The 16,560-nt window shown below is 47.9% G+C and overlaps 1 protein-coding gene across 1 annotated transcript in view; it reads left to right on the plus strand.

The window, feature by feature from the left end:
- The window catches only part of MATN2 (matrilin 2), a 203,550-nt gene that overhangs the window by 159,463 nt on the left and 27,527 nt on the right, over nucleotides 1–16,560 (plus strand). Inside the window, 2 exon segments of the mRNA XM_075316235.1 lie at nucleotides 13,961–14,374; nucleotides 15,786–15,938. Of these exon segments, the coding sequence (XP_075172350.1) occupies nucleotides 13,961–14,374; nucleotides 15,786–15,938 (567 nt within the window).

Below are 16,560 nucleotides of genomic sequence, written 5' to 3' on the forward strand. Positions count from 1 at the left end.
TAGGATGTGTTGGTGCCCTCGAGCGGACTTTACGAGGGGCCCCACCAGATCCATCCCTATCCGTTCAAAAGGGACTTCTATAATGGGTAACGGTACCAACGGACTGCGAAAGTGGGCCAGGGGTGCGGTAAGCTGACACTCCGGGCAGGTTTCGCAGAACCGTTTTACCTCCCCAAAGACCCCGGGCCAATAGAACCTTTGCAATATTCGCTCCTGCGTTTTCTTGGCCCCTAGGTGGCCACTCATCAGGTGTTTATGAGCCAAGTTGAGGACCCGCCGGCGATACGGCTGGGGCACCACCAACTGCTCTACCACCCAGCCCCGTATTTCATCTACCCGTTAGAGCAAGTCCTGCTTAAGAGCGAAATGGGGGTACTTTACCTGGGCACCGGGCATCTGTGCCACCCCGTCAACCACTATCACCCGACTCCGGGCATGTATTAATGTAGGGTCCTGGAGTTGGGCTGTCCCAAACGTATCCGGGGATGCCCCCAACTCCGGGATTGGCTCGATCATCTCAGCCTCTCCTGCCAATACCTCTAGGGGTGACCTATCGGGTTCACATTCTGTCCCTATCATGGGGACCCCTACGGCAGGCGTCCCGGATTCGGGATTTTCGGGCTCAGGCCCTAGACTGTCCATTACCTGAGGGGACTTAGAAGGCCCCTTCCATAGAGTCCAGAAATTTGGCAGATCCCTTCCTAGGATCATGTCATAGGGAAGAGTGTTTATAAGTGCCACCTCATGTTGCACCTGACCGCAGGGTGCTGTGATGGTGACAACCCCCGTGGGATAGTCTCGGCGGTCCCCATGTATGCAAACCACCCCCACTGTACGTCCTGTGGCCTTTACTTCAGCCATTAGGGTTGATCGCACAAGGGTCACTAAGCTTCCGGAATCCAACAAGCCTGTAACCGGACGTCCATTCACCTGTATTTGGCACAAGTGGGGCTCAGTCTCCGGGGAGACAAGGTCCGCGGTACACACCGCCTGGGCATACATTGAACCCCGCCGGGTAACCCCACAATCCATGGGCTCCGTGGTGAGTGGACACTGGGCTTCCATATGTCCCACCCGCTGGCACCGCCAACATCTAATAGGGAAGGAAACCCCCTTGACGATTTGTCGTTTAGGGTACATAGTCTTCCGGACCTCAGGGACGGTGGGCGTGGCCTCAGGTGGGACGGTAGCGGACTCCCGCACCGGTGTCAGCGGTGGGTCCTTGGCCCGAGGCTTGGAGGGGCCGGACCGACGGGCGGCACGCAAAGTCTCAGTGTCCCGTATCAAGTCCTGCGTAGCCACATGCCGCTCCACCAGGCACACTAATTGGTCCAGGGTACTTGGGTCGCCCTATCCTACCCACCGTTGAATGGTGACGGGTAAAGTGCGCACAAAGCGATCAACCACTACCCTCTCCACCATTTGCGCAGGGCTCAGAGTGTCAGGCTGCAACCACTTCTTTACCAGATGCAACAAGTCAAAGGCCTGGGAGCGTACGGGTTTGACTTCCTCATAGAACCACTGATTTACCCGCTGAGCGCGTACATAAGTATTCACCCCTAACCGAGCAAGGATTTCGGCTTTCAGGGTCTCATATTCTATGGCGTCCTCAGTACAGAGGTCCAGGTACGCTTTTTGGGGCTCCCCCGTCAGATAGGGCGACAATACCTCAGCCCACTGGGGAGTCGGCAGCTTCTCCCGCTCGACAACCCGCTCAAACACAGCCAGGAACGCTTCCACATCATCTCCCGGGGTCATCTTTTGCAACGCCTGTCTTAGCGCCTTCCGGACGCTGCTATCGTCACCCGGTCCCGGGGTTGTGGCTGCCGGTCCGGCACGGATCGACGTGGTCAGGAGGACCATCTGTTTTTGGTGCCTTTGTTCCTGCAATTGCAAGGAGTGCTGGTGCTGTTGCTGCTGACGATCCAACGACGGGAGCAGGTGTGCATTGGTCTGTTGTTGCTGTGCATTAGCCTGAGCCAGCTGCTTTAGTATGTCCTCCATGGTGCCGCCGGGTTTGGGCTGTAGTGTAGCCGCTTGAATCCAGGACATGCGCTACTGGGTCACCAGGGATGAATGCTACACCTCACCGGGCTGGACTGCCCGCATTCTCCACCATATGTGAGGTAGCGTGGTCGGCTGCGCGGCAGAAGACACGGGATCCAGGCACCAATGGTCACAGCACGCGGTTTATTGTCCAAACAAAAATCCAAAACAGCACACAACACGTGTTCCGGAATATCCTCCTCCAGAACCAACAAGCCAGATTCCAGAAATGGCTCACATGTGCTTCTTCGGCAGAAGCTTAGGGAGTTGTATTCACTCCCTCACACTAGGCCCCACACCCAGGTTCCTGTTTCCTTTTAACCCTCCTTTCAGGCTGCAGGGAAACAGCAATAAACCCTGGAGTGCAGTTGCTTTCTATACATGGAGGGAGCACAACCGGGGCGAGACGTACCGGCCGTCATAGACAACCCCGGTCACAGTCTCACAGGTCCTACTAGTGATTGACAGTCTTCCTTGTATGGCTATACATGCAAACATAGCTAGACAAAATGAAAGACTTAAGGGTACTTTACACGCTGCAGCATCGGTAACGATATATCGTCGGGGTCACGTTGTTAGTGACGCACATCCGGCACCGATACCGACATCGCAGCGTGTAACACAAATGAGCGACGATCAACGAACACAAAAACGTGAAAAATCGTTCCTCGTTGACACATCACTCCTTTCTTTAGTATCGCTGCTGCGACAGGTACGATGTTGTTCGTCGTTCCTGCAGCATCACACATCGCTATGTGTGACACCGCAGGAGCGACAAACATCTCCTTACCTGCATCCATCGGCAATGCAAAAGTAAGGAGGTGGGCGGAATGTTACGTCCTGCTCATCTCCGCCCCTTCGCTTCTATTGGACGGCTGCCGTGTGACGTCGCTGTGACGCCGCACGACCCGCCTCCTTAGGAAGTAGGCGGTTCGCCGGCCAGAGCGATGTCGCAGGGCAGGTAAGTCCGTGTGACGGGGGTTAGCGATGTTGTGCGCCACGGGCAGTGATTTGCCCGTGTCGCACAACCGACGGGGGTGGGTACACTCGCAAGCGATATCGGTACCGATATTGCAGCGTGTAAAGTACCCTTTACATGCCAAAGCTTGCAACTAAAAAAAAAATAATTAATTTTTTTTTTAGGTGTTTAGCATATTAGAATGGCCATTCTCATACCTGCCCAGTAGCCACATCACAGCAACCTCATTGTACTGGTCCTACTCTAGATTACTACCTTTTTCATGGTTTAAAAGCACATATATTTGGGAAAAGAGAGACTCACCATTAAAGGATAAAAATACCTGTGACTAATGGGGGAGGAGGGCCTGGAAGCATCTCTCTTGACGATTTCCTAGAAAAATGCTTAGGTTCCCCATTGATTTGCATGAGGTGGCTCAGTGGTTAGCACTGCAGCCTTGTGATTGCTCAGTGGTTAGCACTGCAGCCTTGTGATGGCTCAGTGGTTAGCTCTTCAGTCTTGTGATGGCTCAGTGGTTAGCACTGCAGCATTGTGATGGCTCAGTGGTTAGCACTGCAGTCTTGTGACGGCTCAGTGGTTAGCACTGCAGCCTTGTGATGGCTCAGTGGTTAGAACTGCAGCCTTGTGATGGCTCAGTGCTTAGCTCTTCAGTCTTGTGATGGCTCAGTGGTTAGCACTGCAGTCTTGTGATGGCTCAGTGGTTAGCACTGCAGTCTTGTGATGGCTCAGTGGTTAGCACTGCAGTCTTGCAGCGCGGGGGACCTGGGTTCAAATCCCACTAAGGACAACATCTGCAAGGAGTTTGTATGTTCCTAGAAAAATGCTTAGGTTCCCCATTGATTTGCATGAGGTGGCTCAGTGGTTAGCACTGCAGCCTTGTGATTGCTCAGTGGTTAGCACTGAAGCCTTGTGATGGCTCAGTGGTTAGCTCTTCAGTCTTGTGATGGCTCAGTGGTTAGCACTGCAGCCTTGTGATGGCTCAGTGGTTAGCACTGCAGTCTTGTGACGGCTCAGTGGTTAGCACTGCAGCCTTGTGATGGCTCAGTGGTTAGAACTGCAGCCTTGTGATGGCTCAGTGGTTAGCTCTTCAGTCTTGTGATGGCTCAGTGGTTAGCACTGCAGTCTTGTGATGGCTCAGTGGTTAGCACTGCAGTCTTGTGATGGCTCAGTGGTTAGCACTGCTGTCTGGCAGCGCGGGGGACCTGGGTTCAAATCCCACTAAGGACAACATCTGCAAGGAGTTTGTATGTTCTCCCTCTGTTTTCGTGAGTTTCCTCCCATGCCCCAAAGACTGATGGGAAAGTTAGCTTTTGAGACCCAATGGGGACAGTGTTGCTGATGTATGTAAAGCTGTCACGCTCCCCGGGTCCCCTGCGCTGCCCTCCGGCTCACCTGTCACGCTCCCCGGCTCCCCTGCCTCGCTTCCCGGTTCCTTGGTCCGGTCACAGCCGCTCCCCGCTCTCCAGCATCCATTGCCGGCGCGTCCCCGGCGTCCTGGCCCCCGCTCCCGGCGCCCGTCGGCTTCTCAGCCCCAGCCCGTCCCTGCTGCTTCCTCCTCGCAGCTTCCTGCTCTGGCTTCTGGCACTCGGGCCGCGCGCATGCGCATTAGGGCGCGCGCGGTCATTGACCCTTTCTTAAAGGGCCAGCGTCCATTAACAGGAAATGATGCAAACAGGTACAGGGTATAAAGGGGTTTAATGTCCAAGGGGGCGGGGCCTGATCTTCGTGTTTCTTAAGCTAGGAGTCAGGTCTCCTGGTGTCTCTATGATATACTCACCTATCTCTCTTGTAGAGCCGTGCCTGCCTCGCCATCCGGTCCTGCCGAATCCCGAACCCCGAACGCTGTCCATCTGCCATCCTGACAGTCCGTACCATCTCGGATCCCTGCGGTGACCCGTCATCTCGCTCCAAAGGTTCCGGACCCCGCCTGACATCTTCTCGGCTTCCGAACCTGAGCTGCGTCACCCGGACTACCATCAGTGACTCCGTGGTCCCAGGGACTTCTCCGTTATACTCGTATGCACGGACTGTTCTGCTACCTGTAGTGCTCCAGCTACCGGACCCCTTACCACCATCTAGGAGTTCGGCCCAGTGAATCCACCTCCTGGGTCTGCCCGTCCACCTGGCCCTGACAGTAAGATCAGGCCATGGATCCCGCTGCAGCACTAGCAGCCGTACAGGAGGAACTCCAACGCCAGCGTGAGACTCAGACCCGCATGCTGCAATTCATGTCTTCTGTGGACGCCCGCCTGAACACGCTACAAGCAGCAGTTACGTCTTCAACATCCCGGGCTTCCACTAGTCAAGCCACGGCTCCAGCTCCTGTGGCGACTTCTTCAGATACTTCCAGACTTCGTTTGGCCTCACCACCCCGGTACGCCGGAGACCCCAAGACCTGCAGGGGATTCTTAAACCAATGCTCCCTCCATTTCACGCAGCTGCCGCATTTGTTTGCCTCCGATCAAGCCAAGGTCGCCTTCATCATGTCCCATCTAGAGGGTGAGGCACTGGCGTGGATGAACCCCTTGTGGGAGAAGGGGGATCCTGTGACCACGAACATCCAAGAGTTCCTGCAGGCATTCCGTGGCACCTTTGATGAGCCCGGACGCGCCTCCGCGTCTGCTTCGTCTCTTCTCCGGTTACGTCAGGGGACTCTGACGGTGGGTCAATACGCAATCCGGTTTCGCACCCTGGCTTCGGAACTCGGCTGGAACAACGAGGCCCTAACCGCCGCCTTCTGGGAAGGACTCTCGGGGCGAATTAAAGATGAGCTGGCGGGTCGTGACGTACCGACCACCCTGGATGCCCTGATTGCCCTAGCGACTCGAGTAGACATTCGCTTTCAGGAGCGATCCAAGGAAGTGTCCCGTGAGAGACGTCCGGTACGGCATTCCTCTCCTCCGCAGAAGCCCTCCGTACTTCAGTCATCGACAGCTGGGGCCCCCGTCCACGAGCCCATGCAGATCGACCGAGTGCGGCAGTCTGAACAACGTCGAGCAGAGCGGCTCGCCAAGGGTCTCTGCTTTTACTGCGGAGAGGGCACACACCTGCTACGCTCCTGTCCAGAGAGGCCAGGAAACTCCAAAGCCTAGGGTTGGTAGGAGAGGCCACCCTAGGTGCTGGGACTCTCTCAGACCCGGTTACGTGAACTGTGCAAGTGACAACGGGAGAGACGCGGTTCACGGCTGAGGCATACCTCGATTCCGGGGCAGCAGGCAATTTCATCCAGCAGGCCACGGTGGACAAGTACCAGGTGCCTGTTACTCCACTCGACAAGCCCCTAGTGATTGCCTCTGTGGATGGAAGACCCCTCTCTGACACCATCTCCTGGATCACCAGGCCGGTCGAACTGCGTATCGGTGCCCTGCACACCGAGAACATCGCTCTCTACGTCCTTCCACACATGTCCCATCAAATCCTGCTGGGACTTCCCTGGTTGCGGACACACGAACCATCAGTCAGCTGGGGCACTGGCGAAATCACCCGATGGGGCTCTTCGTGCCATGAGAAGTGTCTGAAGACCATACAACCCATCCGACGACCTCCGGTTCCAGAGAACCTACCGGGACTGCCCTCGGCCTATTGGTCCTTCGCAGACGTCTTTGATAAAAAAGAATCTGAGTTAAACAGAAGGGGTTAAGTCAGGAAAACTGATTAACCACAAATTGCACAATAGGATTTGTCTGTACAAGCAGATCTGCAAAGAATACAAATCAGACGGGAACAGTTGGTGAGAAATTTTAGATGCATAATCTGTCTTTGTGTCCGGCCTAATACTCAAGGAATCCATATGATTAAATAAAATGCCGTCTGCACATCTCCAATGAGAATGACTTGTGAAGGCATCGGTCCATAGAGGCTGCGGAATAAATCCTCAGGAATGGGAAGCGCTGCCTCTCCGCACATCATGTGCTTGTACGTTCTGTTTTGCTCATTGATTTAAAATGGTTTTTTGTTCTCTTCTTTGTATAATGAAAGCAGATACTTTATATTGGGTCAGCAGCAAAACTACTAGTATAAGTCAGTGCTGCCAGCAAAAACAGAGCCACAAATATCAGACCGTCTTTATGTTCAGTTGGCCTTGATCAGTGGATTTACCATACTTAGTAACATCATGCTAGACAACTTTTAGGGGATGCCTGTTCTGGAGCCTCACGGAGGGCAACACATAAAGCACATGGCTGTTTGTTTTCTATAACCTCACCCATTTCACGTCCTGTGTTGCTCCCTGAATATAAATGTGACGCCCCTGCAGTAACCAGGTGTCACAAAAACAAGGTAACAGCTCGGGTCCTACATGACTGGGCCAGTCACCAAACACACACTAGCACACCAGGACATTTACACTCACAACCAGGGTGGGAGACCCCCCTAAGAGCTAGGTGACAGGGCTGGGCACTGTAGATAACAGGCAGCCTCCTGGGGGAGGAGAAAGTGACCAGGGAAGTGTGGATAGATAGCGGGAGGAGTTAGTTAGTGAGTGAGTTAGTTGAAAGGAGTAGAGAGGAGAGGAGTGAGAAGTGAGCGGTAGTAAAGGGAAAGGTGTCAAGACAGACAACAGATTCTTGAGACACAAGGAAAGTAGCAAAGAATCCGCAAAGACCTGAGTAGAAAGATCAGCCACTCAGAGGAGAAAAGTAGCTGGAGAGCGAGAGAGCAAGCTCCAAGGACAGATGGATCCTGTTGGGTGGACATCCAGGGCTCACAGTTCTTTGCACGCACGGGGTGCAGATCCCAGAACAGACCAGGACTTCAAGCCATCTATTAACTCTGCCAGGTGGGTGGGTTTCCAGGACTCATCTGCCATCACTAATGTCCGAGGCATCAGCAGCAAAGGGGGGAACCGGGACATATTCCCTTAAATAGTCCAAACTGCCTGCGGCAGGACCCAGACCCCAGAAAGACCTCCAAATGCTCCACGCCAGAGAGGACTGACAAACACACCAGAGTGCAAGGGTGGATAGTGGCACCAGTTTGGCTGGCACAGCTATCATGACACGGGCACACCTGGGATCCAGTACGTCCCCAGGGCGCGAATCCAGTAATTAAAGACAATCAAACTGCACTCCCCTGTCTGGACTGACTTATTGCTGCGTACCTCCACGTTAACCCTTCACCTACCCCTGGGGAATAGCCCTGCTTGCGGAGGGCTCCACCATCCATGCTGCCCCCATCCATTATCCCCAGTGGGAACCCGCAGCGGCAGCCCCATCATCCCTGGCCGCGAGTGGTGTAGTTGGACTTTTTATTATTTTATTATTCTTTTCTTTTCATTTAAGACTGGTTGACAGTGCACCCGGGTCCGGGACCCCTCGAGCCACGGACCGCCCGGATCAGAGCAGCTCGGCTGCCCCGGGGCGCGACATAAATTTTCACGTTCTCCCTCCCACATGATACCCGTGTTTGTTTCCAGAAGCACCCCCAAATGTCTAGAGGTTCCACTTTTTTCAGAAATTCCAGGATAATTGGCGAATAAGAATAACGTAATTACTGTAGTTGAAAATAAAAAAACAGTTCATTAGGAGTTTTCATATATTTTTATAAACTCAAGTATTTTTTTTATGGTTGTCTGATTTTTTTTATTATTATTATTATTATTTTGTTATATTTGCAACCTGCATTTTTTTATTCTTCTGTTTTTAAAGAGGTTGTCCACTACTGAACAATACCTTCTTAAAGGACCCTCTCTCCTTAAAATTCCAGACCAATCTGCAGGCATAATGTTATAAAGCAGGGGGGCTGAGCAGATTGATATATAGTTTTATGAGAAAATATTCAGTATAACCTGTGTTTTCATCATTTAATCCTCTGCTCTCTCTGGGATTTTCAGTTTAGTGGCACTCCTGTCACCTGACAGCTTTATATGTATCAGTGAGTATGGAGAGATTGCTGTCAGTCAGGAAGACAAGACAAAAAAAATGATGTAAAAAGGCAAAAGATGAATCAGGACATTATTTTGCAGATATCATACAGTGCAACGTTTTCCTGATAAACTACAGTATATATGATTATGCACCGACAAGCAAAAGGGGAACAATGGTTTGCACTTTTGACTTTCAAGCTCCATATCTCACCATCCACTACAGCTTTGAGCATGAGACTACCTTCATTTTATAGAAAATCATCTTGGCTATCTCATATATAAATTAGACTTGTAACTATTTAGCATATGATTAGTTATGTAGATTCTTCTCGTGTCACTGCATTGTTACTGTTTTGCTCCTAAAAATCTAAATTTTAATTTTTATTATTTTGTTAGTATTTTGTAAATCCACCTTTTCGCTTTCAGCACTGCCTGAACAATTCCGGGCATGCTCTCAAAATCTGATCTCAGGTTTCTTCTACACGTTCACAATGTTGGTGTATACTGGTTGACTCACTTGGGTAGGTATACAGCTTTTTCTTCAACTCTACCCACAAGTGTTTGATTGGGTTGAGGTCTGGGCACTCTGGAGGCCAATTCAGCACCTCTACTTCATTGTCATTGAAGCATTTCTTCGCCAATCTCGACATATGCTTCAGGTCGTTGTCCTGCTGGAACACTGTCATTCTTTTCATACCCATAGTATTTGAGTGTATGAAGAAACTCATTTAGTAGGATACTCGTATATCGCTCAGTATTGAGATCACCATTGATCCTGGCCAAGTATCCAGTGCCTTTGGCTGTGACACAACCCCATATTATCAGGCTTCCTCCATTGAACCTGACAGTTACTTCAATTTCTCGGTCCGTTAGCCCCTTTTTTCCTTGTGTTTTCCAAACCCATTTGTACCCATCAGAGCCTAGTCTATTGACTTTCGTCTTCCTCTACAAATCACCTATTTCCAATCTTCTATTGTCCACTTTTCAAACTTTTTTTGCAAACTCTAGCGAACGCTTCTCACATTGATATTGATGTCGAGGCTTCTTCACCTTTTTTCAGGCCACCATTCCACACCTGTGTAACGTTCATCACATAGTGCTTGTATGGACGTCTGTGATCTCACTATTATGAAGCATATGAGCCGCCTCCACTGCCGTGTTTAAACTGATAAACCTTGTAATGAGCTGACTTATTAACTCAGATATTTTGTCTGGTCGTCCACCTCTTCGTTTTTGAATCGATGGCCAGATTTCATTTCATATTCTTCCAACTACCATGGCCTCACATGATGCAGTTTGGCAATTTTCTTGGCCGATAGACCGCTATCGATGTGAGCTGGATGGTGCCGATTCTCTTTTCTTAGGAAATATTCTTCATGGCTGCTCCTCGATTCGATCCAGTGACTTTTCACTTGGGAATAACCCTAATAACCCACTGGTCTATAAGGGAATGTGAGAAAAGGTTGTAATTTATAGTATACAGGAAAAAAAATGATTTTTCCACCACCAGGAGCAAAACAGTAACAATGCAGTGACAATGCAAGAATGTGCATAACTAATAATATGGTAAATAGTTACAAGTTAAATGTATGTATGAGATAACCAAGATGATTGTCTATAAAATGAAGGTAGTCTACGCTCAAAGCTGTAGTGGATGGTGAGATATGGAGCCTGAAAGTCAAAAATATAAAAACATTGTTACCCTTTTGCTCATCAGTGTATATGCTGCATTTTCCATCAGTAGAGAATAAAAGAAGTTGTTCAGACTCACAAAGGTAGAATATCCATTTTATTTTGTTTTCTAAAATTCCATCATTTTGGGCAAAGCAATATAGGTAAAAAAACAACGCATTTCAAACCTAACAGACTTTCTTAACCATTTTATTTTTTTTTTACCAGTATCCCTTAGTCCAAATGATGGAATTTTGGACAAACATGGATATTTTACCCTTGTGAGCCGGAAAAACTCCTTATTGTTCCATTGTCGATGACACATGGTTATTGCAAGTTCTGTTTCACCGAGGAGTGGATCTTACAGATTGGAAGTGGTTGTTGTTTCCCCCCTTGTGATCCTTATATAGCTCCATTAATTCCATAATGCTTTACAGGCATCGTCATCACTGTCCCCATTGGAGCTCATAATCTACATTCCTTATCAGTATGTCTTTAAAGTATGGGAGGCAACCCACTCAATCACAGGGAGAACATACACACTCCATCAACTTTTCTAAAAATCGGCCATAATTCAAACTCCATAAAAAAAAAAAAGCAACGCCCGATACTACAACAATACCAGCCGGTCTCTTTCCGTAGCTTTCTTCAGATTTTAGAACCTCCCAGAGCAGAATTGTCGGGTTTTCAAAACCGTATTTGGTGTTTTGATGTCTTAGCAGCACCATCTGGTGTTAATGGCCGGTATTACAGTCTATTTTTTTGGTATGAAGTTTTTTTAAAACATTTCATACCACACAATCAAAGTGGGAAAAAAAAATGGAAAGACTTTATTTGCCAAATAGCTAATAACATGGGTCGATTTATAAAATAATGCTGTTTATATACATACTGTATGTCATCAGTTGCTCAGAGCTCAGGACCTGGTGAAAGGTTGAAAAAATAATGTTATCTGTATAAAAGTTTGGATATTGTCTGTATACTCTCTTATCAACCCAGCAGCATCCTGTATTCCTAATGATCCATTGACCATCATATTACACTTCTATTGTCATACATTGGAGAATAGTTAGGTAATTATTAGTGACGAGCGAGCACTAAAGTGTTGGCATGCTCGTTATACTCAAATCGAGCAGGTCAGACGATTGGACGGGCAATTATAATGGAAGTCTATGTGGAACTCAAGTATTTTTCTGAAAAACCCTGCTAGAGGTCTGAGGAGACTGGAAAAATGCATGAGGAAGATGCCTGGACGCATCTCTGACTCCCTGGTCGCTGTTGGGAAGTAAAAATAAAATAATTAAAAAAAGACCTGTCTGCTTTACCTTGGCGCTTGTTATCATAAACAGAGGGGACTCAACACCGTTTTTTAAATATTTTTTTTATTTATTAGTTTAAACCAGGCTAAACACTGTTTAACCTAGTTTACCTAATAAATGCATAAATAAATAAATAAAATTTCATGGGATTCCCCTTATTTTTGATACAGTCAAGGTAAAGCAAACAGCTGAGGGCTGATATTATCAGGTTGGGGAGGTCCATGATTATTTGGACTTTCCCAGCTTAAAAACAGCAGCTCCCAGCCGCTCCAGAAGTGGCGAAACCATTAGAGGCTCCAATTCTGGTGCTTCACCCCGGATCTTCTTGATTGCTTTGGTGAGGTTTCAATCGGGGTAATATTTTTGGGGTTGATGTCAGTTGTGAATTGTAAGCTGACATCAAACAAAGGGGTAAGTAATGGAGAGACGTCTATCAGAAACCCCCATTACTAACCCGGTAAGTGTAAAGTTAAAAAAAAAACACACCCAGGAAGAAAATAGTTTATTTGAATAAATGAATATAGACTCCCCCACACTATCCATTGTTCACCAATTTATTTAAAAAAAAATATGACGATCCGATGTAATCCATGGTTTACTGCTCCCACAACGTCCCTGGCAAACCTATTCCAACCTATGGAGCCTCATACAGAGAACGAGGTTCCATAGGTCATTCCCCGTCAGCATTAGACCCGGAAAATCCCATGTGTGGTGATGTCACTGAGTTACTGACATCACCGCGAGTGAATGAGGGATAATGTGGGGGAGTCTTTATTCAAATTATTTTTTTTTGCCTGTGTGTGTATGTGGGTTTTTTTTAACTTTACACTTACTGGGTTAGTAATGGGGTGTCTGATAAATGCCTCTCCGTTACTAAACCCCAGGCTTGATGTCAGCTAACAATTCACAGCTGACATGAACCCCAGAAAATATTACCCCGCTTGCCACTGCACAAGGGCAGTTAGGAAGAGCCGGGGTGAAGCGCCAAAATTGGTGCAACTAAAGAATGTGCCAAGTCTGGGGTGGCTGCAGACTGCTATTTTTAGGCTGGGAAAAGCCAAATAACCATGGGCCTTCCCAGCCTTATATTACCAGCCCGCAACTATCTGCTTTACCTTGGCTGGCTATCAAAAATATGGGGAACCCCACACTGTTTTATTAAATGATTCATTTATTAAATTAAACCAGGCTAAAAACACCCTTTAGTGCCATATGAAAGGCAGTAAAGGGTGCAAGTGTACAAAACGGCTGATATACCAGCTCTAATGTAAGCTCTCCCTCCTACATCAACTCTCCCTGAACTTCTATAGGAGTGTGTGTCAAGCTTTGAGCCACTGGGTCTCAGATAAGTACCAAGAATTTGATGCGGCCGGCCAATCATAGTAATGCCAGTAGCCAGTATGATACGGTATTACTGTGATTAGTGAGTAATTTCCGCATGTTTAGTGGCTGAAAAAACGACTGTAAAACATGCGGGGCGAGAGTTCGAGTGTGGCGCTTGCTCATCACTAGTAATTATCATATTTTCCTCTGTTATTCCTCCTGGAAATGCATGAAGAACAATTGAGTTACTAATTGGTAGTGTCACCGGGCCTAAATGCTCAGAGACTATCCAATCAATGCTGCCCATGGGTGGACATACTATTGGTGTAAACTGGTGCACAAGGGCTCAAAACGTAAGGGGGCCATGGCTTCCTCCTAAGGAGGTGGAATTGTGCAATATGAGGAGCTATTAGACAGCAAATGGCCCATACAGTATATTGTTCTTCCACAGGGGCCTCTTATGTCTGCGTCCGTTCTTGGTGTATGGCTGTGCCAGACTATGCAGGGATGCAGCCTTTGACAAGTGGAATAATAAGCCCACTTGTCAATATATTCATAGGTATCCAGGAGGAATAACAGAGGAACAACACACTGCTCAGTCATATGAAGAAATGCTCCAGATTTCTTAATTCATAAGAAATACACATATTTATTACAACGGACATGTCAGGAGTGGTCACACCTCTATACTGAATGCATCGGCCAAATAACCCGAATAGCTAACCAAAATGCCATTAACAATATGTTGTTTGTTTTCAGAGTGCGGAGAAGGACCCGTGGACTTGGTGTTTGTCATTGATGGATCCAAAAGTCTCGGAGAAGACAACTTTGAGCTTGTGAAGCAGTTTGTAAATGGGATTCTAGACTCGTTAGAGGTGTCACAGAAAGCAGCCCGTGTAGGACTGGTCCAATACTCCACTCACGTCCGCACAGAATTCACAATGGCTCAGTACAGCTCCGCCAAAGACATGAAGAAAGCCGTGTCCCAGATGAAATATATGGGCAGAGGCTCCATGACTGGGCTGGCTCTGAAGCTCATGTATGAAAAAAGCTTTTCAGAGGCTCAAGGTGTAAGAAGACGTTCCCTGGGTGTGCCGAGGGTGGCAATTGTGTTTACAGATGGACGAGCACAAGACGAGGTCTCAGACTGGGCGAGCCGGGCGAAACAAAGTGGTATTTTATATCTCTTCTTTTACATTGCATATTTTCTTCAATTGAGTCAGGTTTTTTCAATAAATTTCTCATCAGAGAAAATCGGTGCAATGACGCTAAGCACACTCTGATCAGAGCAAATCAGTGCAATGGTGCACTCTGACCAGAGCAAATCAGTGCAATGACGCTAAGCACACTCTGATCAGATCAAATCGGTGCAATGGTGCACTCTGACCAGAGCAAATCAGTGCAATGAGGCTAAGCACACTCCGATCAGAGCAAATCGGTGCAATGATGCTAAGCACACTCCGATCAGAGCAAATCGGTGCAATGACGCTAAGCACACTCTGATCAGATCAAATCTGTGCAATGGTCCTAAGCACACTCTGATCAGAGAAAATTGGTGCAATGAGGCTAAGCTCACTCTGATCAGATCAAATCGGTGCAGTGAGGCTAAGCTCACTCTGATCAGATCAAATCGGTGCAATGAGGCTAAGCACACTCCAATCAGAGAAAATCAGTGCAATGATGCTAAGCACACTCCAATCAGAGAAAATCAGTGCAATGATGCTAAGCACACTCTGATCAGATCAAATTGGTACAATGACGCTAAGCACACTCCGATCAGAGTGTGATCAGAGTTTCATCCAATTTTCTCAGATATGGAGAGGATTGGAAAATAAGTGTCTCCATCTCCTCCATTGTCAGTCCATAAAAATCAGACTGCACTCACATGTCATCCATGTGGGGTCCGATTTTTTTTTTTTTTTATTGCCATCTTTCTTGCATAGCCAAGTGCGATCTGATTTACAGATGCAAATCTTGCGTGCTGCGTTTTTTTCCTTGGATAGACTCGGCCCAAAGAAAACATTGGATGTGTGCATGGCCCCGTAGACGAACATTGGTCCCAAAGTGATCCAATATTTTGTCAGATCGCACTTGAACCGAAAATACAGTCATCTGCTCCTAACCGGCTGTGATCAGGGCTGACAGAAATTTTAGCCATCCTCTAGTAACGAACCAGACAAAATTAATGTACAGAAATGTGAACTGTGCCTTACTGTTATTGCATCAGTATTTTCTCAAAATACGTGTATCTAGGGAATAAGGACGGCAATACCGGACTGGTAGAAGGGACTCGAAGTGTCAACTGTGTGCAAAATCCATGCATTGCCCCGGACGCTCACAACCCTTGCTGTGCCATTGTGTGGGGGTCCAGGAGCCCCTGATATTCTGCATTATCCAGTTATGACAGTGAATGTTTTCTTACTGTGGTGCAGCTGTCACCGCACAGGCAGTGTAGTCACAGCAGTTTCTCGGCCCTCCGGGTCTCTTCAGTCGCTGACAGCTGTGGTCGGCGCAGGTCACTTGGAGGTTGTAGCAGATTTAATTGCCATGACATAATTATGCAGTCTTCCTTCTGTCTCTTCAGGCATCACCATCTATGCTGTTGGAGTGGGCAAGGCCATTGACGAAGAGTTACAAGAAATTGCTTCATCGCCGCAAGAGAAACACGTTATTCATGCTGATGATTTCAGCTCGATGGGATACATCACGGAAAAATTAAAATCCAGCATCTGCGATGGTACAGTGTCTAATTATTGCTGAGCCATTTAAAGGTCTATCGTGTGTTTTTTATCACTACAGCCCTATTTATTGTATCATTTTATTACTATTCCATTAGCTTATTGAAGAAAATGATACATGATAAGTGCTCGAGTATAAATAGACACCATAGCAAAACTTAGCATGGCTACACTACTGTCAGTTTGCAACTTATCTTGAAAGGCTTAGATGTCACATCAGGTGTGAGAGGACACCCAGCGAGTGTCGCAACACAAAGGGAAAAGCAGGGAAGAAAAGGTGATTGGAGGTGACCCCATTACCCTCTCCCTAACAGTCACCTGAATCTGATCCTTGCACTCCCTAATGCCCCTAGGCAGGTCCTTTTCCCCATGGCCATCACTTGCCTAGGTCCTCGCTGGCCCTGAACCTACCCTGACCTTTCTGTAGGCCAGCAAGACACTAGTCTCGCTACTGCAATAAAACAACATGAGGAAGGTAAGACAGACAGGTGGGGAAAGACACAACAAATAGCACTCCTCGATTTTTCCAGCAGGAAACTTCTCAGCTGTAACTGAAACGAACAGGTTAGCTCCTCCAGAGACAGGCTCCTTCAAAGCAGTAGAGAAGATCTATAACTGGCA

The sequence above is a fragment of the Anomaloglossus baeobatrachus genome, chromosome 6, assembly GCF_048569485.1.
Source record: "Anomaloglossus baeobatrachus isolate aAnoBae1 chromosome 6, aAnoBae1.hap1, whole genome shotgun sequence".
Lineage (NCBI taxonomy): Eukaryota > Metazoa > Chordata > Amphibia > Anura > Aromobatidae > Anomaloglossus > Anomaloglossus baeobatrachus.